At 42.1% G+C, this 24,937-nt stretch overlaps 1 protein-coding gene across 9 annotated transcripts in view; it reads right to left on the bottom strand.

The window, feature by feature from the left end:
- The window catches only part of TNRC6C (trinucleotide repeat containing adaptor 6C), a 98,094-nt gene extending 73,380 nt beyond the window's left edge, over positions 1 to 24,714 (bottom strand). For all 9 annotated transcript variants that reach the window (XM_041486460.1, XM_041486465.1, XM_041486462.1 and 6 more), the window contains exons 1-3: positions 24,579 to 24,714; positions 5,330 to 5,429; positions 4,492 to 4,513 (exon numbers count right to left, since the gene is read on the bottom strand). In XM_041486460.1, the coding sequence (XP_041342394.1) occupies positions 4,492 to 4,513; positions 5,330 to 5,392 (85 nt within the window). In that variant the 5' untranslated portion in view covers positions 5,393 to 5,429; positions 24,579 to 24,714. The remainder of the gene's footprint in view (positions 1 to 4,491; positions 4,514 to 5,329; positions 5,430 to 24,578) is intronic.
- Positions 24,715 to 24,937: the final 223 nt, after the last annotated feature.

Here is a 24,937-nt window from a genome sequence, read left to right as displayed (position 1 = left end):
ATATACAGCACTGCCTGTGGGATAACAGATAACCTGAAGGAAGTATGCCAACATTTGTGACACCACAATGGTTTACCCAGCAACCACACACTGTTAAATGTTTTCTGTTCAGTCCCCCAAAATCAAATGTATGAAAGCATAAACGTTGGCAGAGTAATCTCCCAGCCTGCAGACAACCTCCCTGACTCTGCGAGCTGCATATTAAAATCATCACAGCCCGAGGAGTCCCAAGGCACACAGCCCAGACAGCCTGGGGGAGGGGACAGCTCCTCACCAGACCACAGATGGAAGGGAATGATGCTCAGCTCAGGAGCCACTGCACCACTGGGACAGAGGACAGGCAGTGCTGGACAGGCTGCTGAGTCCCAGGATCACTGCAGCCATCCAGCTCCTGCAATCCTGCTTCATCATTGCCCAGCAGTGAGCTCAAATTCCTTTTTCCCCTTGGAAAGCCCAGCTCTCCCTGCCTGTCCCATGCCATGAACATGCCAGACAGACCTGCAGGGATCATGGAGGTCCAAGAGGCACAGACTGACCAGCTCTGCTTTACAGTAGAGGGATAAAAATATTTTCCAGCTAACATTTCTAATCAAAATATTTACCAAAATACTTTTTATGTTAGACTAACTGCAGAATATAGACTTAACTGTTTTTACTTCTCTGTTTGCAGATTTAGCACTTACCTTTATTGCATATAATGCTGGAGGGTTGGATGGATACTCTGCCTTTCAATTACCAGGGTGGATGTTTGAGTAACAAACCACTTAAGTTATTTTATATCAGCTTTAAACATGCACTCAGCTGAGGTGGGAGTGGAACAGGCAAGGAGCTGATCACCTGTGCTGACTAAACCTGCAGGAGGATGGCTAGAAGAGAAGCAGGCAGCAAAACCCACCCTGATAGTATTTATGACAAGCACAGCTCCCTTAAAGCCCCTGTAGTTATTAAATAACAGCCATTCCCATACTAGTGATCCTTCACCATACACAACAGAGCTCACAATTACAGCTGAAGGTTTTCATTAGAAAAGCCCTTATACACAAAGTTTCTTGATCAAGTGCACATAAACTGGCAAGAGTTTATACATGTAAAATAAACACTAATAGCCTGTGCTCAATAGTCCCGGTCTCAAAAAAATTACCATAAAAGAACAACAACTTGAATGTGCAATAAAAACCTGCTAATTTCCCACCTCATCTAATTCTGCAGTGCTTCTCTCCAGCTGAACAGGAAGACTACTTTCATTTGTTTTCAAGTAATTGAGAAACATTTCAGGTCTTTATCAGCTCTCCAATCTTTCTTCTTTTCACATTCCCTAGAATTGTTGCCAACAGGGTATTTATAAAAGATCCAGCCTCACAAAAATACTCAAGCAAACAACGTTGCAGGGGGAAAAAATAGAAACTGAAGGAGCTGTTAGGTAGAGAAGATTTAAAGGGTTGGACCATTGTTAAAAAAGAGAAAATAATTTGTTTCAGGGGATGCAAGAACTCTGTGAGAGAGCACTCCTAGCCCTGGGCTCCAGCAGCAGGCACATACCTTTCCCCCAAGGGTGGAAATACATGTTTATTTTGGAAGGGTTTGTGCTCCACATCACAAATGGAAACATTCAGCTGGGGCTGAGGCCTCAGAGCAAGACTGAACTGACAACAACCACAAACACACCCCCACAGGAAACCTCCTTCCTCTTGCTTCCCTTCTCTTTCCTGAGGCCTCAGACACTGAACCTGCAGCAGCCCAGATCAGCTCAGAGCTGCACGTACAAAACACGAGCTCATTACTGGCCAGGACAGCAGCTCCACACCTCTGTGACAGACAAATCCATGAAAAACTAACTAGTAATCAAAAAGAATCAGACCTTGGTCACAGGTTTCTAGCACAGAAGAAGCCAACCCAAAAGGCAACCCCTCCCTGTCAAGGCTCACCACCTGGCCCTTCCTGCCCACTTGAGCAAAGTGCCCTCTCCTCCACAAGCACTGCTGAGAGCAAACAAGGGGCTGCACAAACACCCTGCCCCAGGCAGCTGAAAAGCAAACTGAAAAACCCTTCCAGATCCCACCTGCACTTGGCTGATTTCTTTTTCTCCAATAGGACCCAACTAGTGCAAGCACCTCTCACTGCCATGGCAACCCAGTTGCAGAACTCAGTGACACACACATAAAATTAAGCAATTTTTTTTAAAGTTACCACAAAGAGCTCCATTAAGTCATATTTATAAAGATCTCACCTACTAAAAACTACATTTTGCAAAATGCCCAGCTCCAGTCCAAATCTCTGATTTAATATATCCTGTCCACTGGCATGCATTACCTGCTGCAGTCCATTCACTCAGTTTTACTGTGCCATCCTGTCATCACAACTAATTTAATTGCTGTGTCCCAGATAGGAAATAAATTAACTAAATTCAGTGATAATCCCTGTGCTGCCTTTTAGTTCTAGTAGCATGTGTCACTTATCCTTGAAAACGTATCCAAATAAAGCACTTGGTGCAGCACTGCAATAAAATTTACAGTCAACTCTGAATATTGTAGGGGAAAAGTTCAGATTTTTCCTCTCATTAATTTTGTATTAATATTTTATCTATATTAAGAAATTCCTCCTATCTCTCATAAACTCATGAACATCCCTCCTAAAGATAAATGTAAGGAACTGCACCACAAAGTGGAAATAAAACATTTCCACAGAGCAATCGGAAAAGCAATGAGTATTTGCCAGACAAGGGAAATTCAAAGAAGGGTCACTTACAGGACCATAAATAACCCCTGGCCCTTGCCCTGAGCATGAACAGCAGGTTTGGGCTCTCTGTAGGACAGGTCCCCCCTTCCAACATTGCTGAACCACAAAAGCTGCATCACTGCTTCTGACAGATGAAACAATAAATGCCAAAGCTGCTTAATCTCAAACAAAACTATCCTTATCCACTGCTGTCTTCTTGCTGATCCATATTTTATAGCAATAGAAGATGCCTAAATACATGGATAATGGAAAAAAATCCAACAGATGGAGAAATGCAGTCCCTAAATTTGAAAGAAACAAACTCACAAACATACCTGAAAAACTGAAGTTATTAACTAGAAACTTAAAATGTGGCAGCTTCAAGCAATTAAAAGCAAAGCTGTCACAACACAGACAGAAATAGTAACATCCCACAGAGGGAAAGCAGAAGGCTCTGTGTCTCACTCGTAACAGAAATGAAGAGCCACTGCATTACCACGTGAAAATGAATTTAGTTACCCTGACAGCAAAAACATCTGCTGCTGAATTGTGATATTAAAAAGTCATTATAATCCATTACAGAATAGTGAAACCTTTTCACACAGAAATGAGCTGATACAGAGAACAAAACAAGCAATACTGTGAGAACAGAAATATTCCATTTAGATAGAAATTGCTCTTATGTATCTTAATTCCAAGGTTTTTCATGTACCTAAGTTTTGGTGGGACTCACATACCTCTGCTCCCTTCTCCTGAAAGTAAAATTCAGTGTTATAATAAATGACATGAGATCTCACAGTGCAGGTGCTCCAGAATTCAAACTAAAACTTTCTGACCTCTCCCTTTCTAGACAGGAAAAACTTAGAAATAGAAGGACAGAGTTTCAATAAATTACTGTTACAGTACCTTCATCATGCAGTTATTACTTTATTTTTCTGAATTCATATTACTGAAGTAATATTTAATTTCTCCTGTATGTATAAATCATAAGAAGTGTTTGAAACATAAGTTTTTTAGTCCAGCCCTTATGTTAGCTCTTTTCTAATTCTCATTCTGTGGGTCTCTGGGAAGCTCCACTTGCGTGTCTGTCACCTAATTCCCCACCAAGAAATGACAATGCATTTGAGCTGGCTCACAACTGAGGCACACAAAGATCTGTAAGCCATCAGCTGCAGTAGACAGACATTCCCTTGCCTCTTTTCCTCACCTTTCTGAAAGCCACAGCTTCATTAACTTTTCTCCCAGGGAACCTGGCAGCCCACTGCCCCCAAAGGGGAAGGCATTCCTTACCTCTGCTGCTTCCTGACCCTGCTGCAAAGCAGCTCCACTCTTCCAAAGCAGAAAACCCACACAGAAAGAAAAACTGTGGCAGCAGGGGAAATAGTTTCTTCTAAGCTCCATGAATTGAGTTTACACATTAAATTGAGTTGAATTGTGCAAGGGGAAAGGGGCAATTACTTGTCTTTGAAACAGATAAATAACTACTAACAACTAAAAGGAAAACTGCATCTGTCTTGACAAAAGAGATGACACATGCTGTGTTATGGTTCACAGAAAATTAATCCATATATTCTTGTCAAAAGGCTGCCACAGAACACCCAGCAAGATAAGCCAAAGCTTATGCTGAGAATCCCAACAAAACTTTAGGAACATAACAATCCTAGTAAGATATACTCCCCTCATTAAACAGACACAATGAATAAAAAGTACAAGCAGGTATTTTAAACAAGCTTATAAAAATATCAAACATTTCACAGAGAATAAACATGAATTTACCTTTGGTTTTTTGTTCAGCAGCCTGAAAGAAGAGAAGAACAAAACAAATCAACTACTTGTCAATACTGCAAATGATACCTAATAATTACAGGGCTGCAGGCCTAACTTTTTGCAGAAACTACTTACATAAATCAGGCACTTGTTTCATTTAAGGACTGGAGACTCTTAGTTTAACTCCATGTGATAGAAATGTCTGCCTGAACCAGAAGCAGGTGCCAAAGAGAAGTGTAAAGAATGACAAGAGAGGGCAGCAGCCCCCTCCACCCACCCAGCCTTCCCTCTCCTGAGGGGCAGAGTCTTTCTGGACCCCCACTCTGTGTGTGAACCCTTGAGCACCCAACAGAATTAACTTCTGTGACTCTGTCCAGCATCCCTTTGAATCCACCCACACTATCAGCTTTCACAGAAGACCTGTTTATTTTATAATCTCTTTGGAATTTTTTATGATGCCTGATTTTTATACCAGAAAAGACAGCGATCAATTCTTATTTCAAATTAAATCCAACTGTGCAATGCAGAAAATTAGGGAGAATGCCCAGCAGTGAAAATGAGCCTGGGATCCCAGAGTGCCTCCAGCACCTGCTGGGCTGATCCAGGCAGGTGTGGCTGAGAAGGGCCCAGGTGTGGGAGCAGCCCCTGGCCAGCAGGGCATGGTGAGCACGGGCAGTGCCAAAGCCCTGGCACGGCTGCTTGGGCAGGATTCTGTGACCACAGCCTGTCCCCAAGCCAGTGGCAATGAGCCAGTGCCAGGCTCACTCCCAAGGTGAAGCTGCAGCACCAGTACCCACAGGCACATTTAAAAGTGAAGGGATCAATCACAACAGGAACATGAACAAACCTTTTTCTGAGCACCTTCCTTCTTTTTCTTTTCTTCCTGCTTTTTCTTTTTCTTTTCTTCCATCAAATGTTCCTCTTCTTGTGTTTCTTGTTCTTTCTCCCTGATAAAAACAAAAGTTAGGAAGAGCTTTTCAGTAAGATGAAGTTTCTCTAGGAAGGTGAATAATCCATATTTGCATTGCTAACTTTCTACATCTCGTGTCTAAAAAAGGCTGCTTCTAATGCTGCAATAAAAGTACTAAAAAAGAGCTGCTCCAAAATTGAAACCCACAACAAATAAAATAGCAGGCAGTGAGAATTCAGAAAGGATAGATTTTATTTGGAATCTCCTTCCACAATCACTCATAAGCACTGGTTAATATTAGCATATTCTAGGGAAAGAAAGTTTGAAACTGGAAAAAAAAGGAACAAACCCAAGTAATTAATGCAAGTTCTGCTGGCTTTCAGCAGCTGTGATTCACAATATACCTTGAAGATCATGAGCAAGTACATTACTTTGCAACTATTTTTCTCTTTTTGATCAAACACATGCTGCATTAATTTTCCATACGCATCGATTTTGTTCTCAAGAGTTGTAAACTAAGGCCAAGATGAATTCCAATAATCATATTTTGTGCTCATCCTATAAATTCTAGCTGAAGAATTTGCATTAATTCAAAACCAGACTGTTCCAGTATCATCCTGATTAAAAATTAACCTGGATCCTTCCAAATCAAGAAGAAAACCTATGTGAAACCTTCTTTCGCCTGCTTCCTCTGTCCATCACTGAAATAAATGGCTATAGCAATGACCCTCCCAACATCCCTTTCAATAAATACCAATGCAAATAATTCATTTACTTCTCTAGAACTGCTTTATCTTCCTTGACAGCTCTTCAGGTCCTGATCATTTATCAGCCTTACAGATCTTCTGAGAAGGCTGTTTCTGATGGGCTGAAGCCATTACCATCACTATTATTAGATTCAAAGCCTTCCAATTACTCCTCAAGACCACTTTTAGCCTAATTTACTATTGCTTTACATTTAACTTGCCAAAACCTGTAGCCCCCCCCTCCCTTTTCTTTGTTTTGATCTTTGTTGTTGTTTTAAAAAATAGTTTTTTAGTTACAAAACTCTTTGTTTTTGGTCACAATCCATCAGACTGCTCTTTACCTAAAGGAGAAAACAACCACTCTTCAGATTTTGCACATTGTGTCTTCAGACATTCCCCATGAAACGTTTTGCCTCTTAACAAGTTTGCATTTTCCTACATAGTTTCCCTTTGTTATAAAAAAAGGAACATTGTAGCCGTTTGATATTTTGGTGCTGAGGGGCATTCTGGGATTTGGCTTTTTCCCTCGTCTGAAAATACTGATCCTGGCCACTGCAGATGCTTTAATGCTTACACAGATCCTGTATGGAGCTCCAGACTAAATTAAAAGCAGATTCCCGTTCCTTGTGTCACCCCAAACTATAAACACTACAGAAAGCAATTCACAGCTCTAAACTGAGGTGTTAGTGCCTTTTTAAGGCACTTTACAGCACTCAGACTATTTACAGAAGTGAGAGATATGGCAAGAGCCAGGGTCTGGAATAGCAGCCAGAGGTTGGGCACATCTGGGAGCTCTTGGAGCACCACTGGAGGTCCAGACAGCTGAAATGGCATTAAATATCTGTTTTTTAACTACTGATTCACCTTCTGTCATGGCCAAAAATTCACCACCTGCTCAGCTTACGCCAGTTCCAAAGGGCCACCTTTTAAACCCTGTAGACTGAGATTTGGGAAACATCCGCCCTGAGGAACTGCAGGTGGGGTTTGCATGACCCTAAAAAAAATGTTAGCTCACACTTAAGACAGAGGTGCTTGAAACTGTACTTTTAAATGGCTTCTTCTAGGACTTTGCAAAAAGTGATGACTTAGGTTGCCAAAAGAAACTGAGTTGAAACTGTGATAGATTTGCCTTTATCCCCGTTAGCTCAGTGGAGAACAGAAGTCCCCAGGACCTCAGAAACTACAAAGAAACAACATCCAGTCCCTTCATTTGCAGCTCCCTACCCAAGTCACAGCAGACTCTACAAAGGCCCTGTTCCAGTGAACTCCCCCAAGCTCTCAGACTATTGCCAGAGGAAGTTCAGCTTTTCCTGGTTTTTGAAAGCAGGTGAATGAAACAAGTCCATGTAAAATGAGAAACTTTTTGGTTTCCTCTTGCTGGTACTTAAGAAACCCCATGCCATTACAGCAATTCCAGAACACCACAGTTACATTGAAATCCCCCTCAATACTCAGGGCAGTATTTAAAAACAAAAACAAAAAACCACACACAAAAACAAACCACCACCACTTTGCCTAACATGCAGAGTTTTCTTTAAGCTATAAAAGTACTTATTACCCAACTTCCTTGTTAGGCCTCTTTTTCAATATCAAGTTCTTTTCCTAAAATACCAGGTTGAAAGGGATTTTAAGGATCATCTGGGCTAACCTTTCTTGGTCCAGCCAAGCCTTTAAAGTGTCCAACCCTGGGGATCAACTTTCACCACTGCCGAAATCCTTCCTTACACTGGACTCCATTATCAGTCTTTGTTTCCAGGCAATGCATTGGAATTTCCAAATATTCCAAATTTCAGGCCAGTGGATTTTCCAAATCCAGGAAGAGCAAACATTTTGCTCCACTAAGAACACATCATATTTTATCACCATATTAGCACAGCAATTACAACATCAGAGGTAGAAGTGCCGCTCCTCACAAAAACCTGAGGTTTGGTTGTGGGGTTATTTTTTCATTTCTGAGATTAAAATAGCCTCGGATTAGCTCAGAAAATGATACTGCAATTTTTAATGGAGCTCAATTTTCAAAACTGATTTACATAATGACACTTCTGAATACATGTGCTTTAAATATGCTTAAAATAGAAATAAAGCTCCAAGCGGCCTCTCAGATGGCAACTCTTGCTGTCACTTTTAGGCAGAAATTAGTCATCTAAGAGCAAAACAAAAGGAAAACAATAAAAACATGGCTATATAAAGTTTGATTACGTTGTCAAAGGCACATGTTGCAGCTTTACTTCCTGAGCGACAATTTAATCTTTATTGCAGGAAATAGGCTAAAACATTTATGAATACAAAGCTCATGTTCTAAAGCAGGAGTGTCTCAGAATATCCCTGTAGGAGTTTGCCTTGTTCTTACATATGGATCTGAATGGGGAGGGATTTTTATGAGCAAGGAGTTTTACTACAGAATGAAGTGGTGTTTTCACAGATTGCAAATCGCTTATGAAATCCAAGCCTAACCCAAGGTTATCTTTAAAGTGCATGTGCTTGAGAGCCCTCAGAACAGGAAAGCAAGAGGAGCTCAGGTCACGGCCACAACAACTCCAGCACTGTGGCTCTGCTGAAAGGTTTATTAATCCCTTTAAAAAATTAACAAATCTAGGTTGATTTATTTATTAAGCTACGTAAGAACTTGAGTTTTCTAGCTGGATTGCTCCCACAGCTTAAGGCACAGCTGGTATTGTGGATCAGCACTGAGGGGACATTCTGGATGCATTCTGCAATATTCCTTTTGGGAACAGTGTTCTTCAACAACCTCCAGGTAGAGACTATTTGTATCATTGCCCATACATTGTTTTAGAGCTCAGAAGTTCCTGCAGTAATTGAGGGCTAAACACAGAATTGTCTCTCTTCTCATTCTATGTCACACTGCTCCTAACCTCAACAACCTATTAATTTTGTTGTATAAGCAAGATACTGAAGGTTTATTTAACAACATAGGAAAACTGCCTTTTCAGCACAGCATTCCTAATCTTTGCCTACAGATGCCTTTGTCTGGTTTAGCCACCACACTTTAATTCCAAGATACCTCTTGTACCTTAAATCCTACTTTATGCTGGAATAAACTCCCCTGACAGTGGTGGGAGTTGCTCTTACAGACAGAAATCCTACAACGTGCACACAGCTGCTCAAGCACTGCCCTGGTTTTCACTTCCCTCACCATACAAGAGGCCATCATGCTTTCCTGCACATTTTTCCTAGGCATTTTTCCTAACAGCGATGATGGGAGGGGAAAAAAGAAAATCTTATAACTAGAATTGTGAGGAACTGGCAAATAGTCATCCAAATGCAGGCTGTGGAGACTTTATGGAAGGAATTAACAGATTCATGCATTGTTACAGGTGATAACAGATAACAGAGGGTTTGGACAGCACAGACATGAGCTCTCAAAGACAAGTTCTCCAAATCTGGTATCATACAGTTTCAAACAGAAAGGAAGAAAATGACTACTTAGGAAATTCTTCAAGATCTGACTGTAAGAAAGAAGTGGCTGAAATCTTGGAGGCAGAAAAGAGCTTGAAGGGTGGTGATGAAATGGGATGAAAAATTAACATCAAAATAAGAACAACAAACTCTGGAAAGGCAGGCTTTGATTCCTTCAGGACACCTGAAATACTGTCCCATTTGAAGAGGCAGGTGCTGTTTGTTGGAAGTCACCAGGAATCTAAACAACAATGCAGACAGCCACACGTACAGCAGGAATCCTACACAAAGCAAGAGGTCACCAGAGCATCTGCAAACCTTGTTTTCACAAGTGCTGGAACAGATAAGCTAAAATTCTGTATTTGCCTATTGCTAATTTTGTTTCCTGCTTCATCTTTACATGGTCCAGCTCTGTGACCTTTGCAGAGTAAATATGGGTGAAGGGAAGGAGCTGGTGTGACTGTTAAAGTGCCAGCTTTGTTCCCTTGATATCCAGGCTCAGTCATTAATCAAAAAGAGTCAAGCTGGTCCCTAATTACAAGCTCTCCAATCACCTCAAAAAAGAAAGCAGCATGCAAAACTAGGTCAAACAAGTAAGAAGGAAATATGAAAAAAACCCAGCACAAACACACGGGGACAAACTGAGAAAAGCCAGAAAAATACGAGCACTGTGCCTGCAAAAAGCAACAACAAACCAACCTTTAAGTGCTCCATTAATACGCAGGAGGAAATATTAGTTTTGATTCTTGGTGGGGAAGGGGGAGCAGTGACAGATGACCCTGCGAGGGCTGAAGTGACAGTACTTTTCTTTCTGTTTCAGCCTCCCTAAAGAGGTCAGCGGGGAACAGATGGCCAACAACGGCCGGCGCTGGTGCGGAGCCCGCAGATGACGACACTGATTTCTCCCAGGGATTTCTCCCAGGGATTTCTCCAGGGATTTCTCCCAGGGATTTCATGGGGCTCTAGCCAAGCTGGTGCCAGGGGCAGCAAAGCACCCACAGCCAGGCTGCTCCAGCCCCACCTCCACCCCTGCAATGGTGCATTCTGGTTTCCTCCCCAGAGGGCTGATGAATACAGCTCCAGGATGTGGGAATTTAGGGTACAGGGAATATTTTTGTGTCTGCTCTATGGGGTTCTAACCCCCAGAGAAGTACCGTGGCACACTGCAACAGAAATTCAGCAGGTCCCTGCCTTGTGGGAGGAGTTTTGGGGGTTTTTATTGGAATTTTGCTACACTCCAAAGAGGAAATCAGGCCAGCAAAGGCAAGAACAGCTGACAGAAATGGGATGTTCCCCCCAGCTGGGCCTGCTGTCATTTGACCATGTCTAAGTCATTGCAGGTTACCTTAAAGCACGAGCAGGTGGATGGATGGCACTCTGGAAGAGCAGCAGATGGCAAAGACTGTTCACAAAACTTAAAAGGGAAAACAGAAAAACAACAAGAGCTAACAAGGATTTGTGGAGGAGAAAAAAAAGCCTGATTTCTTTTTTTTCCTACAGCACAGTTCCAGGTATTTTTGGAAAAGATGAAAGAGAAGCAACCAAACTGACTTTTCAATCCACATGGAGATTTTTGTTAGTAAGAATATGGTTGCTTTATTATTTAATAGTTTTTAGAACTACTATTTAATAATTTTAAGGTACACAACAAAATTCCAATAAAAACCCCCAAAACGCCTCCCACAAGGCAAGGACCTGATGAATTTCTGTTGCAGTGTGCCACACATCCAGCAGCAAAGTTTTTATCAACCGTTTTGCTGCTGGAAAAATGTGTCCACTTATTTAGTATCCAGAATATATCAAGTCATGGGGCTGGAAAACAATTAAGGAGGGACAATATTCAGGACACTGTGATGAACTCAAAATGCAGGGAAAAGGCAGAGAATTAGTGAGAAAAGCACAGGGTACCATGTTTGGCAGGAAAAATCCTATATAAATGCAGCATAGGGAACAAATGGCAGACCACCAGTTTTGGGGAGACAAAAAAGCAGGTGCTACACTGGATTCCACTCCAAAGACAAAGCAACAACATCAAGATGGTCAAAAGTTCTTTAGCTGATGTGCTGTGTCCAGCTTGGGACTTCTACAGGAAGAGAGACAAAGGTCAGCTGGAGAGAGCTCAGAAAACAGCACCAAGGAAATCAAAAAAGCACAGCCCCTCGGAAAACACTTCACTTAATCTGAAGAGATGGCAACCCTGTTATTCAAAAAGGTGTTAAAGACAGAGGTAGAGAAGCACAGAGTAAAATCTTTCTCCTTTAGCTGTGGTAAGTAGCACTGAATTTAAATTGCAACAAAGAAGATTTGGATTAGGTAAAGAAAAATCCTCCACACTGCAGCATTTTAAAAAAACCCAACATTAAAATGTATACAAAGTCTTTATAAATATACATTTGGAGAAGAAAAGAGGAAAAAACATAAAAAGAAAAGAGATTTATTTTTTTATGAAGCAACGCTGATACAAGGCCACACCAACTCCTAGACACAAAAACAATTAGACAGAGAACTGGAGGCCTCTACCCATTTACAAAGTGAAATCCTACAATCTCCTTTCCAGGGAATTAGTGGGGGAAAAGCCCCCAGTCACACCACTGTGCACAACATAAATCTATGGAGGAGTTACATGTACACTTGTGAGCACACAGCTTGAAACTACACCCTGTAATTTGAAAGTCTGGGTGCAAAATTTTTTCCTATGGGGAGTAATTAAAGTTCAATGAGAGTTTTTGTTTGACTTCAATTTATGATTTCTTGATCTCATGTTTTGGGGTTTCTCACTGTCCAATTATGTCCCTGTCCTGCAATCAACCCTGCAATTAATAATTATTTGCCTTGACAGGAGATTCCTTCCTCTGAAACATCAAGATATCATCCATTCTAACAGATGTGGGCTGGGACTTTGATACCTCCAGTTTCTGGTGAACTTATCTTGAAATGTGTAACAGAAAACTGATCTGAACAGGGGCAGCAGCCAGATTCCTGCAGCCACTCAGAAATTCCACCAAATCTGGAGTCTCTGCAGGAGCAGAATGTAGCTGCCATTCAAAACCAACCAAGAACATCACAGCATTAGCTGAGAATATGGTGTGAAAAGCAACACATTCAATTAAAATTGCTGAAACTAGAGGCAGATTTTAGGTTGTCCAAGAGATTAAATTAAAATCCTGCTCCTACAAAGTGTAAAACAGAAATTCCAGGATCAGAAAGAGTTTCTATGTTCCATGCTCTGTCTCAAGGCTGTGTTTCTAGCAGTAGCACACAGTGTTTCTCTAAGATGTCACTTTGGAATATTGGTTGAAGAGCAATAAAATCCTGGCAGGACCCCAAGGAGAGAAAAGGAGAATTCCAGCTGGTGTGTGCTGCAGGACCTGGGCTCCCACTGGAAGTTTCCAGCTCACCCAGTGTTAACTTACTGTGACCCTCCTTTGTGTACACATAAGGTAAATAACCACTCAAGCAGATTAGATTAGAACAAAAATAAAGCAGAACAGGTAGTTACTATCATTCAATTTGAGATATTTTTCAAAAGCACACCGACCTGGTCTTTTTTTAGCTTCTGCTGGTTATTACCAATGACTGGAAGAGGGGGAATTCCAGAGAAGGAAAAGTTTTATACACTAAAGATGCAGATGAACTATGACTGACAAACCAGAAGTTTGAAGAGCCAATATTTGAACACTGCCAAGTCCCAGTAAATGTTTGCAGGGCTTGGAGTTGGTTTTTGTTTTTGTTTTTTTTTTTTTTTTTATCTTCCTTTTGGTTTTGTTAAACACTCCAGTTTCTCCTGGTGTGTTAGCTGAGAGGGATGGGTACTGAGTAGAGCACTGGAGTAAAACCAGGAATGTTGCAGGTGTGTAGTTACCCCTTCATTACTGAGCAGTGCACACCAGAGTGATCTGCAGAGCAAAACTGTCACTGCAGAGGATTTCTTAACTCACACCATCCCTGCTTCAGGTGGAGCCTGGCTCCAGCCTGCTCCCATGCAGCAGGAAAGCATTAACTGCACCCTTGGAACTCATCACCCAGTGACATTTTATTTAAAAGGAATCTGATAACTGCACTCCAAGACACATGACGCCAATCAAAGCACAGCAAGTGGGGACAATCACCTGATCAGTCATGGAAGTTCCAATCCAAATGAAGAGATTCATGTAGATAATCCCACAGGGATGTCACCACACAGGTTCACCCCCTCTCCTGTGGAGGTGCTGCTCTCCACAGTGCAGGGACATTAGTGTACATACAAGCTCCAGCACGGGGCAGCTCAAGGAGTCAGGAGGTAAATGTGGCCGTGGGCTTGAACTGTACACCAAACCTCAGCCAATTTATGCATTTCAGGCATGAACTATATCAGAATTTACTCCCTCAGTCTGCTGAGTACTCCACCATGGGCACCACTCAGGCTATGCAAGGATCAAAAGAAAAAAAGCCCCACGCCCCCCCCAAAAAAAAAGCTTTCCTTAAATTCATCAACTCAAAGCAGGCTACAAACAGCAAGAAACATGCTATGAAAAACAACTCTCCTCCCCCAGCAAACACAGAGCGATGGAAAAATTAAGCTACACACTGTGAAGGGTGCAGATAACCAGATTTACATTCCCAGCACCCTCCCTCCCAGGCCTGATGATAGTTACCAGCAGTTGATCTGGCATGTGCTCCACAGCTCGTCCCCAATCTTCCTGGGACATAATGCACAAAGGAAAACAGCTTTGGAATCCAGCAGCTCAGCAAGAGCACAGCATGTTTGTCTCTCCAGATACTGCTGGCTATTTTGGTTTCTGGAATTACTTCAGAAGATGAGAGCCCTGTGCCAGTCCCCCTCACTGACCAAGTGTCACCCTTTAGCTGACCCAGGAGCAGAGCAACCCACAGACAAGATGCTGGCCCTCTTTAGCTGAACTCCAAGAACACTTTAGAGGAGCACTGCTCCCTGGGGCAGCTGCACAGGGATACTGCAGCGTAGGAGGCCAGGAAATTGGAACAGGAGCAGCAGCTCCACAGGATGTTTTGCCACGCAGGCTCAGAGCTGACCACTCCCAGGGACATAGGCTGGTGGAGCCAGTCAGCCACCTGTCATCCTGAAGGGACAACGGGGTCAGGAGGGACAGGCCACAGCTGGGAGCACTGTGCAGCAAACCCTCAGAGCCCTCCAGCAAGCAAAGCTAAGCCTTTATGCTCCTCTGCTGAAAAAAACTGAAAAGCAAGTTTGTGTAACTACAATGATGCACCATGTTGCCTGTAAGGATTTCCAACAGGCCTAATCCTCCTTTCCCCTTCCATCAGTTAGGTGCCAGTACTCAATTATTTCTGAGCCCAATCACTTTGTCAGCAGCAGGTGAAAGCACAGCAAACTTATTTATTGCCAGAGCTGAAGACCAGGTTGGTGCTGTCACACAAGTGGGGCCGGACAACACAACCTACAGCATCAAAAAAAGGAAACAGAATTTACCCCGAAGACAGGGTTTATGGTGCTGCCCTGATGCTTATTCTGGGAATAAGGTGGTGCTAACACCTTCAGCAAAAGACCCCCAGCTTACAGCAGCCACAGGCACACAGGTCCATTGGGTGTCCATGCTCATGAGTGGTTCCAGTGTGATTACACAGGCCCGAGAAGGTGAGCAACACCTCCCCTTAGGCAGAGTGGAAAAACGCACACACACTGCCCTCATTCCTAGCCACAGGCAGGGAAACTGTACCAGGCACGTCCAACAATAACACCAGCACACCAGCAGGACAGTGAGGAGCAGCAGTGACCTGACACACACGTGTCACCCAACCTGAACACTCATCTGCCCATCTGAGATGACCTAAGGTCCCCTGCAGCTTGGGCTGTCCTGTGCTATTAAAATCATTTCCTGCATGTGCGGCAGAAGCTGTAGAAGCCAATCTCTAGGAAGACAGGGGTGGGCCTCTGCTGCCTCAGCACTGAGATCTGCAGGTGTCACTTGGAGGCACAAGTGGGTGAGATGCAGGACCCAGCTGCTGCAGCCCCCAGGAAGCTCATGGAGAGACCTGGGTGGGGGAATCACAGGACAGCAGCCTCGAAGGGAAGGGCTGTCCCCAGATCCACCATCAGGAGAGAACAAGGACACTGCTCCTCATGCTGTAGAGCCCAGGGTGGGAAGGACGAGGTGCTCTCTCCCCACACTGCCTTGGGAAGATGAAGTCCCTCTGGGCTGTGTCACCTCATCATACCTGCTCCCACATGGACAGGTAATCTGAATGCACAGCTGCTGACACAACAAGGCAAAATGAGATGAAAAAGGGAAAAGAGATGTCAAAAGAATTCCTAGGCTTAAAAAACCAAAAGGGAAATACACTTAAAGCAAATATGATGATGGAGATCTAAGTTCTTGTAAGATGTTTATTCTTTTAGAAGATTTCAGAATACACAAACCCATAATTTCCTTCTCCTGCATTTTTAAATTTGCTGAGTGAGCTCATTGAACATTCAAGCTGTTGTCTTCAAGTTTTCCAAATACCATTCTATTTAAAGGCACTGTGAATAGGGAATTCAATTTATCAAATGAATGAAAGAAGAATTCTTAGCAGGAACCCTGGTGAGCTAATCAAGAGTCACAATAAAATGTCAGGGGTCCTGGAATTCTCGGCAGGAGGTTAACACCAAATTTGATCTGAGCCAAGGAAGACAAAACACACTATAGACTAATAAACTGTACTGAAAGTTGTGCACTGCAAATCTCTGAAAGTTTTAACACAAATGAAGAAAATCTGCTTGGTTTGTGCACTTTATACACTCCTAGTATTTCACTACAAAGATCAAAACACACTGATCCCCATAATCATGTCATTTAACTTACAGAAAATACTTTTTGAAGCTTTTAAGTTTTTGTTCCACTGCATCTTCAGCTGAGTGCTGAAAATTAAGATGGCAGCATAATTTGAGTAAGATAAGAAACAATTACTCTGTACTTATCTTTAGGCTGGAAACTGGATTCAGTTCAAGATTTATCCTATCATCCAAAATTAAGGTAACAGCATAATCCATCCACCTTTCCTTCCACAAACCTACCAGAGTTTAAAAGATTAGCTCTGCAGTGCTGAAAGGGTAATCCTTAAAACTTGAGCTTAATGGAAATAAACTTCTCAGCTCCTCTCCTCACTTTCCATAGTAAAAGCACAAATTAGAATATCAGACCCAGCATCAGAATGGGCCATCACCTATTTTTCAACTTAGCAAATGAATAGCAGCTCCATGGGGGAGGAGAGACAGGGTGGGGGAGAGATGGGGAAAGGAAACAGCCACAAATGATCTTCCAGGACAGGAAAACTAGTTGCAGTAAATACCACTTTGGAAATCAATTTATGGTCAATTATGATCTTAGTAGTAACTATTTTATGCCTTCATTTAGTGCACGAAATGCCCAGGGGAGCAAATATTCTCAGAAATATATCCAATATGTCTCCAAGTATGTTATCTGATCAGTAGATGCAGACAGAATTCCAGAAAGAGCAGCTCTTGCTTGTCTGGATGCTGAGGGGCTGGGGATGGGACAGGAGGGAAGCACAGTTTCAGTGCAGGTGGACTATCAGTGCTCCAATATCACCCAGATAAAAAAGATTATATCTATCAGTCTGGGCTGTTGGCTTCAAAAGCAATGAGTCTGTCATCACTGCAGTATTTCACCTGGAAATTTGTGAAGTACATTTCATTCTCACAAATACAAGAAAAAATTAAAGGGTGTTTTTTTTAAGGCAAATCATTATGTAAACATCCATCCACTAAGCCAAGCATTGCTTTATTCAATTATTACATGTAAATGTGGTAGCAGAGTATAAAGACTGACATCTCTAATGCACTATTGGTGTAATGAGACTTACTCGGACCATTCTTTTCTCAAGGAAAGGAATTGAGTTCTATGAGATTGATTAGAAGAATAGAAATAGTAAAAATTATACATTCACCAAGCTCCACTAAGTCCCAGAGAATAAATCTGTCACCCGAAACACTGCTATTTATACAGAGAACTCCTTAACAGCAGCAGTTCTATTACTGTGAGACACCAAATTTAGCTCCACACCTGGATCAGAAATATATTTTATTATGATCATACTAGAAAACATTAAATAGCATTTAGTTTGATACCACTAGGCTCTCCTCCCTCCTTATCAGAAGATGTTGCATCCCCCATATTAATTTATTTTTGAAAGATTCAAGATAAACATATACTTCATTATAGTTTACATCAGCAAAGAGAAACCAAATCATTTTACAGGCGTCAGAAGATGTTGCATCCCCCATATTAGTTTATTTCAAGATTCAAGATAAACATATACTTCATTATAGTTTACATCAGCAAAGAGAAACCAAATCATTTTACAGGCAGGAAGATGTGAACAGCACACAGTATGCCAACAGGTTATTTTTAACTAAAAGGAATTTCTTCTGCATCACAAAACAGGAATGAGTACTGGACACTTAGAGCATTCCACCATAAGGAGATAAGGATGATTAGATTTGCAGAGATGGAGCATCTTTTGTAAGAGAAAGAATTTCAAGCACAGCACCCATTTCAAAGCTGACGATGTGGTAACAATTCAAACACAAACACTGGAAGCAATTCTCCTCTGTTAAGTAAGTTTGTGCACTTGGTAAGTGCAACTAAAAACACTGAGGGAAGAGGAAAGTTGAGACCTGCGGATGGACAGAATGACGTTAGCAGAGGGATAATGAGGGATCCTGCTCCTGCCTTTGGTAACACACTCGTGTAAAGAGCAATTTGCTTGATTTACACACACACCCCCTTAGGTTATACTCGTGCTACTAAAGTTTTTAGCTTCATATTTCATGTGCAGGATCACCCTCAAGGCTACTGTGAACATACACTGAATTCAAATAAAAACATTACAAACACCACCAAGACCACCTTCCATGCTCTATTAATGACCTTGTAGGAACACAGGAAAATGGCAGTCGGCACGTTATGCATCTGTACAGCTGAATTATTTTTTTTTCCTTGGCATTCTCCCTGAACTGCTCCTTTTTTCTAGAATGGTTTGTGTTAAAGCACTGGGCTGATGCTCTTTTGTTTACCAGTAACTAGCTACTGTTTAAAAACAAGGATCTCCATTGTCAGCACCAATGAATGACGTGAGCATCAGCCATGAAAACACTTTGGAATTCTGAAGAACTAAAAGACCTGAGAGTCGGAGGCTTGAGCAGCACTGAAATCAAACTGACACAACACAGATATCTGGCTGAGCTTAAAATAGACTTGGCAGAAGTCAGCCTGGACTAACAATCGATCTGTGGACACACTGACCACCCAGAATGTGTTCAAGCCATGGATAAGCACTCCCTACCCCTCCACCAAAACAAACAACTCTCCCACTTCCCATCAGGAAGCTTTGGAAATGCAGGATGAGAGAGAAAACTGTAAATTCTGTGCATACAGGACACAGGAAGGGAAGAAAGGAATAGGAAGGAAAACAGCACATCTAAAAAAAAATCAGGTAATGCCACTCTAAGAGACAACACCTTAACAAAGGCAGCACCATCCCTTCAGAAAATCAGCATGGGAAAACATGCAGACCTCAGGAAGAAGAAGCTGGGGGAGAAAAGTAGAGGGAAGAATGGATCTCCCTCTGAAAAGACCCCTGGGCAGCAACTAAACATAGCCCAGGGTGGTTGTTTTCCTTGCGGTGGAAGGGGGGTGGCTGTTGTCTTTTCCTAAATGAGCCTATAGCTGGTAGCTGCATGATAACTATTTTGAGATATATAAACATATTTTTCTCTGGGGCTTAATTACCACAAAGGATGCCAACCGATTTGACAAGTCAATTTTTCTCTCAAAAAAAAAAAAAAAAAAAAAAAACCCACCTGAAAAATCTCATTGTCTAGCAATACAGAGCTCAAAAAACATCCCAAACATCTAAGGGATACATATTAGGTATTTTCAATACAAAGCAATAAGCAATTGTTATCATTTCTCATAACAGAGTTCCAAAAACACAGAAGTTCCGGACTGAAATCTAAGTAAATGTACATCTGCTTTGCAATTTTTTAAATGGCTGTACATTTCAAACCCCAGAAAAAGCAGGCTGCAGATAGCTGTTTATTACAAATGACTTCCACCTCCTCCACAGCCCTCAAAGGCAAACTATAAAGCTGTGTGCAAAGCCAGACAATCTGGGCACCCAGCCATAAAGCATCACTGCTGCAGCACAGATAACTGTTCTCGCTCTCAGCCATCCTTGGCTGCAAACCCACGGGGAAGGGCTCCAGAAACCAGACCTCAGGACCGTCAGGGCTTCTAATATTTTATGAACTTGAATTACAACTACGTTCAGGACCTCAGTGCTGAAAAATTACAGCGCAGATTCACACCCAGGGTTGAGACCAAAACTCACTCGGATTTGCTTGGTACCCTGAATCTTGAGGTGCAACAACAGCCAGTTATTTTACAGCTGCCTTCAGTGACAGAAGCCTTTTTATTGGGAGGAAGAGACAGACATGCTACTCTCTTCAAAAAAAAAAAAAAAAAAAAGACAGAAGAATCAGATGCATATTTGAGAGTATTGCTGCATTTTCCACCATCTTTGACACGACCTCAAAGAGCAGAGAGAGTGTTCTGTGCCAGAACAGGCAGTTTGCTCATCATCAAACCCAGACATTTGTATCTTGGGCGGGACATTTTAAAATATGTTGTGACAAGGTAGAAGGAGCACAAATGAAGTTTTGGAAAACATAGTTGTCACTGTATTTGGGAATCCACAGTGAAATTAACCATGATTAAGTAATGATAAAATAAGCCTAAGTACATCTCCTTCTGGCATTTAAGATGTACAACTTAGGCATGCTTTTGGTTCACAATTTTCCTAACTAGCACAGATTCCTAAAGGGAGATCAAATAATACTTTGATTCCTCTGCTTTCATACATTAAGAATAACCATCTTTCATTTTACCAACAGCATTTGCCAGTGAAGAGACGGCACAGAGCACATAGATCATTTAGTAATGCAATTTACTGTCACTTCTAGATCATCTCCTCCTTCAATAAAGTATACTTCTCTTCTAAACACTATTTGCCCTGGCTGATATCTTCATAATACAGCTGAAAACCTCAAGCCATTATCACTAGAAGGCATCAGCTGATCCTAAATTGGCTAGACTGCACCGTCACAGGCATTTAAAAGGTTTCCTTATCATTCATCTTTAATACTGAGGGATCGACACACTCCTACCTGCAGCTTCTAGGCCAAGGGGAAACCTAATGGTATTACCATTATCTTGTAATCTGAATTTTAAGCAATTAAAACAATAGCACTTTTGTGTTGCAGGTCTCTACTGTTACCAAAGATTAAACATATTTTATCAGTTGTCATGTTCAAAGTCTTACATAAAACACTGATTTTTTTTTTTTTAAAAGCAGAAATATGCACTCTGCATTGAAGCTTCTGAACCTCTAAAGAAAAGCAGCACCATAACAATGCACTTAAATTTAAGCCATCAAGAGAGACCATTTGGTTTACTCAGAAAAGGTTTGGTCATTTTATTTTAAATCTGCAGTTCTTTTAGTCAATACGATCTGGCAATTCTTTCCAAATGAAAGCCTCTTTTTACTGAAGCAGGGGATGGCTCCACCCCTGACCTCCTCCTTCAGCTTGTTTTGGAAAGGGGCCAGATGACAGCATTTGGAAAAGCGCATGTTTATCTCGGCGAGGCCAGCTGCTAAGTTAACATATTACCCGTTCCCACATCCCCCGCTCTTGGTTAAGTCTTCACAGCTAAAACTGAAAGTAAACGCTGCCATTGGGCTTTTAATAAATGTAACATGAAAGAGAAAAGGAGTCTCCATGGCGTGGAGCGTCTGAAGGGGCTGCAGAGGTCCAGGTCATTTTGAGTGAACAGCAGGCAGTGACTCTGTCAATAAAATTCCTGGCCTTTCTGAATGAAGTGAATGAAAAACTGAAAAATAAGCGGTTTTGCTTCTAGAATAATTTAAAGCTATGCTCTCTTATGAGACTGCCACTCAGCAACAGTTTGCTTGACTACACAAGGAGATTATAAACCCCCGCTTGACAAAACCTTTCACTTTATCTTGTTTTATTGTTAGTCCATACTTGGCAAGGTATGGAACATGTGAGCTTTGAGAACTTTAACAAAGAATCTTCAGATTAAAGGTAGTCATGCCCAATTATGTTTTTCTCATTTTAAGGAAATTCCATCTCATTTTCAAAGTCTTTAAAACCTCTTTAAAGCAAAAAGAATACAGAATTACCTTACTTCCCACAAACATCAGTGAAAATATCTCAACTTATCAAAACAAGAGTGTGTTATCTTGTTGGAAAAGACAAATCCTGGAGAAGAAACCAGACATTAAGGCGGAGGTGGGGTTTTCATTGATCCCAGCAAGGTCCAGCAGGCTTTGCAATGGGCAAACCCATCCACTCACAGGTGATCAGAGACAGATTTTGGAGGAAGCCAAGCTGCCATGGCTGAAGGTGAACCTCCAAATCCCCAAATGGTTTTTAGCCCAAGGGCAGTGCCCCAGAGCAAACTCCACTCTGCTGTGGCCAGCGGGGAAATGGCACAGCCCAAGGCTGCCCACAAGGACATTCCCAGGCACTGGGACTGACGTCCTGCACCACTGACAGCTCCAAAATAATCCATGTGCTGCAAAGCTGATGTACAGCACACACAAACCACCCGTGTGTAACACAACAGCTCTTAGTCTGACGGACACCAGACTTAAATCTGTCAATATGGGAATCCACACACAGAACAGGAGCATTAATATATCCGGCTGCAATCCAGAGCTCTCAATAAAAAGGTTTGTCTGTCTTGTTTGTTTCATTGCTACGAACAAAACCTTCAGACAAAAGTACAAAATACTGCCTAAAATTAGCCTCTACCGACAGCCATCCCTCCTGCCCTGGAGCAAGTCCTGGCTGCAGCAGTTTTCCCCAGGGCAGCACCTGTTCTCCGGGGGCTGGACTGTAATGAACCTTCCTCATCTCAGGGAGCCAGGCAGATCACTTCCAGACAGAAATGATCCGTTCCCCTTTGAAGATAAGGACAAAGCCACACAAGGCATTATTACACTACTGCTGCTGCCCTTAAGCATTCATTTTCCAAAAAAAAAAAAAAAAAAAAAAAAAAAAAAAAAAAAAAAAAAAAAAAGTTGAAATTAATCTGATTTACTACAGCTTTATTTTTGTCACAGACCGAGTCCCGGGCTCGGAAGCAGCCAGGTTAGGTTATCCACCAGCAATCTCAGCCAAAAAGCACCACAGGGCTCCCCAGAGCAGACCGAGCTTCCAGAGGCTGGAGCAGCTTCCTCACTGGGGTATCCAGGGCTGGCACTGATGCTTTCACGTTCTGGAAAGAATTCCAGAAGCCACAGCAGGGACGCCAGCGCATCCGGGGGCTGTTGCTCAGCACACCATCTTGAGCTCACAAATAACACACAGGAGCAGCAAGCCAGACATCCCAGGGATTCCTGAATCCCAGAAACTCTGTGATGTGCTAAGCACAGGTTGCACCCACTGCAAGTCACCTCCTATTTCCTTGCAAAACACCAGGGGAAGCAGTGAGAACCCGTGTGTAAATTCCCACTATCTTCTCGAAATTATTATTTTTTTTAAAAAATGTAATATCCGAGCGGAAACTCCATTTAAATTCTCGGTCGTGGGGAATCCAAAAAAAAAAAAAAAAAACCCAAAAAACCCACCCACGGCAGGGAAGGAGGGCAGGATTTGGAAGCCGTGCCCGGCTCCCCCAGCGCATCCAGCAGCAGTGCAGATGTTCCCCTGCTCCTCCGCTCTGGCATTGTCCTCAGGTCCACAGCACCACCGACACCCACCTGATTTAAAGCTCTGCACCACCGGCCAGCCCACTAACAGCGGGATTTATTGGAATTTTAATTACCTTAACCGGCCTAATGTCCACAGCAAATTTCTGTACATAAATTAGCATAATTCGCCAGATACATACATATGCAAACGAGAGGGAAAAAATATGCAACAGACACGGGTATGACGTCCCAAAGATTATTTCTAAATTTAAACTGGCTGTTAGAATAATTGAATAGACCTCTTCTCGCAGATACACTCGAGTTGTAGCAGAAAATAAACTAGTCACAAAGACCTGCAGTATTATTTTTAATGGGAAAAGAGAGGGGGAGAACCCAATTGAGTTCAATAAATCCCATAATTGAACCTTCAACTAATTACATATTAAGAAGATTAACCTTTGACACAAACTTGTGATACAAACAAAGAAGCCTCGAACAATTAATAAACTTCCAGTGTTTCAAGATTTCTCAGGTTAACAACTGAGCCCTCCCCATTTTCCTCCCCTTCTGCGTCGCAGTTAAAGGAATAAACTCTGTTTAATATTCTCTCTCCCCCTGGACATTCCAGGTTTAGACGAAGATCTCTCCGAGAATACTCAGGAGAAAATTACTGCGGATCCTCACAATCTCATTACGCGGGGGGGGAAGAGGAAAAATAACCCAAAGCCAGATATTTGAACTTTTAAGAGAATGCAGCCATGAAGGACAAAGCTGGAGCTCATGTGCTCGCCCACAGGGCAGCACTGCTGGCCATGCCCACAATTTTCCAGCCCTGGGATCATTTCCAAGCCGCTGTGCGATAATTTTCACACGTGTAAGTTCTAAAGCAAGAGCACACGGTCGTGCCTTGCAGCAGAAGCCGCCTTCGTGTCATGTCTGAATGGCACAACACGCTCACAAATGGCACTTTCTGCTCGCTGTGCGGGGAGAAACAGCGATTCCGGACACAGAAAAAACACCGAATAATTCTACTGTTAAAACAAAATCCGGAGGTTGCTCGCATTTTTTTTTTAAATCGTATACAAATAAAAGGGAATTTGAAATGTTTTGGGGTGTTTCTTGCTTCGCTAACGAGCAGTTTAAAAATAATAATAATCTAGTTTAGACTTGTGAAAAAGGAGGAATGCATCGGCTTTCGCAGGTCTCTTCCTCTGCTAACTTCTACCGTGCCCGGATTAAGAGAGGCTCTTACCCCTTCTTACCTTTTAGTCTTTTCTTTATGGGGCTCTTTGGCAGCTTTCGATTCAGTCTTGCTGTAAGGAAACAAGTGAGTATTTTGTCTACCGTGTAGGGGTCTTTCTGACGTGTTCCTTTCTTATTTTTAATGCTTCTTTTTTTTTTTTTTTAAGATTTTTTGTAAGTGTACCCGTAATTTCACGAATATGAATACGAAAAAAATCTCACACGGCCAAAAAAATTAAGTTTTTTGATGTTGTTGTCGTCGTTTGTTTACCCCCCTCAGGGAAAAAAAAAAAAGTCTGCCACACAGGAGATGAAAAAAACCCAACAGATCAACAGGAAAACACTATCCAAGTAGAAAAGCAAAGAGCTTCAGTGTTAT

Source organism: Pyrgilauda ruficollis, unplaced genomic scaffold, assembly GCF_017590135.1.
Source record: "Pyrgilauda ruficollis isolate IOZ18807 unplaced genomic scaffold, ASM1759013v1 scaffold77, whole genome shotgun sequence".
Classification (NCBI taxonomy): Eukaryota; Metazoa; Chordata; class Aves; order Passeriformes; family Passeridae; genus Pyrgilauda; species Pyrgilauda ruficollis.
This window is presented reverse-complemented; position numbering and strand designations above follow the sequence as displayed.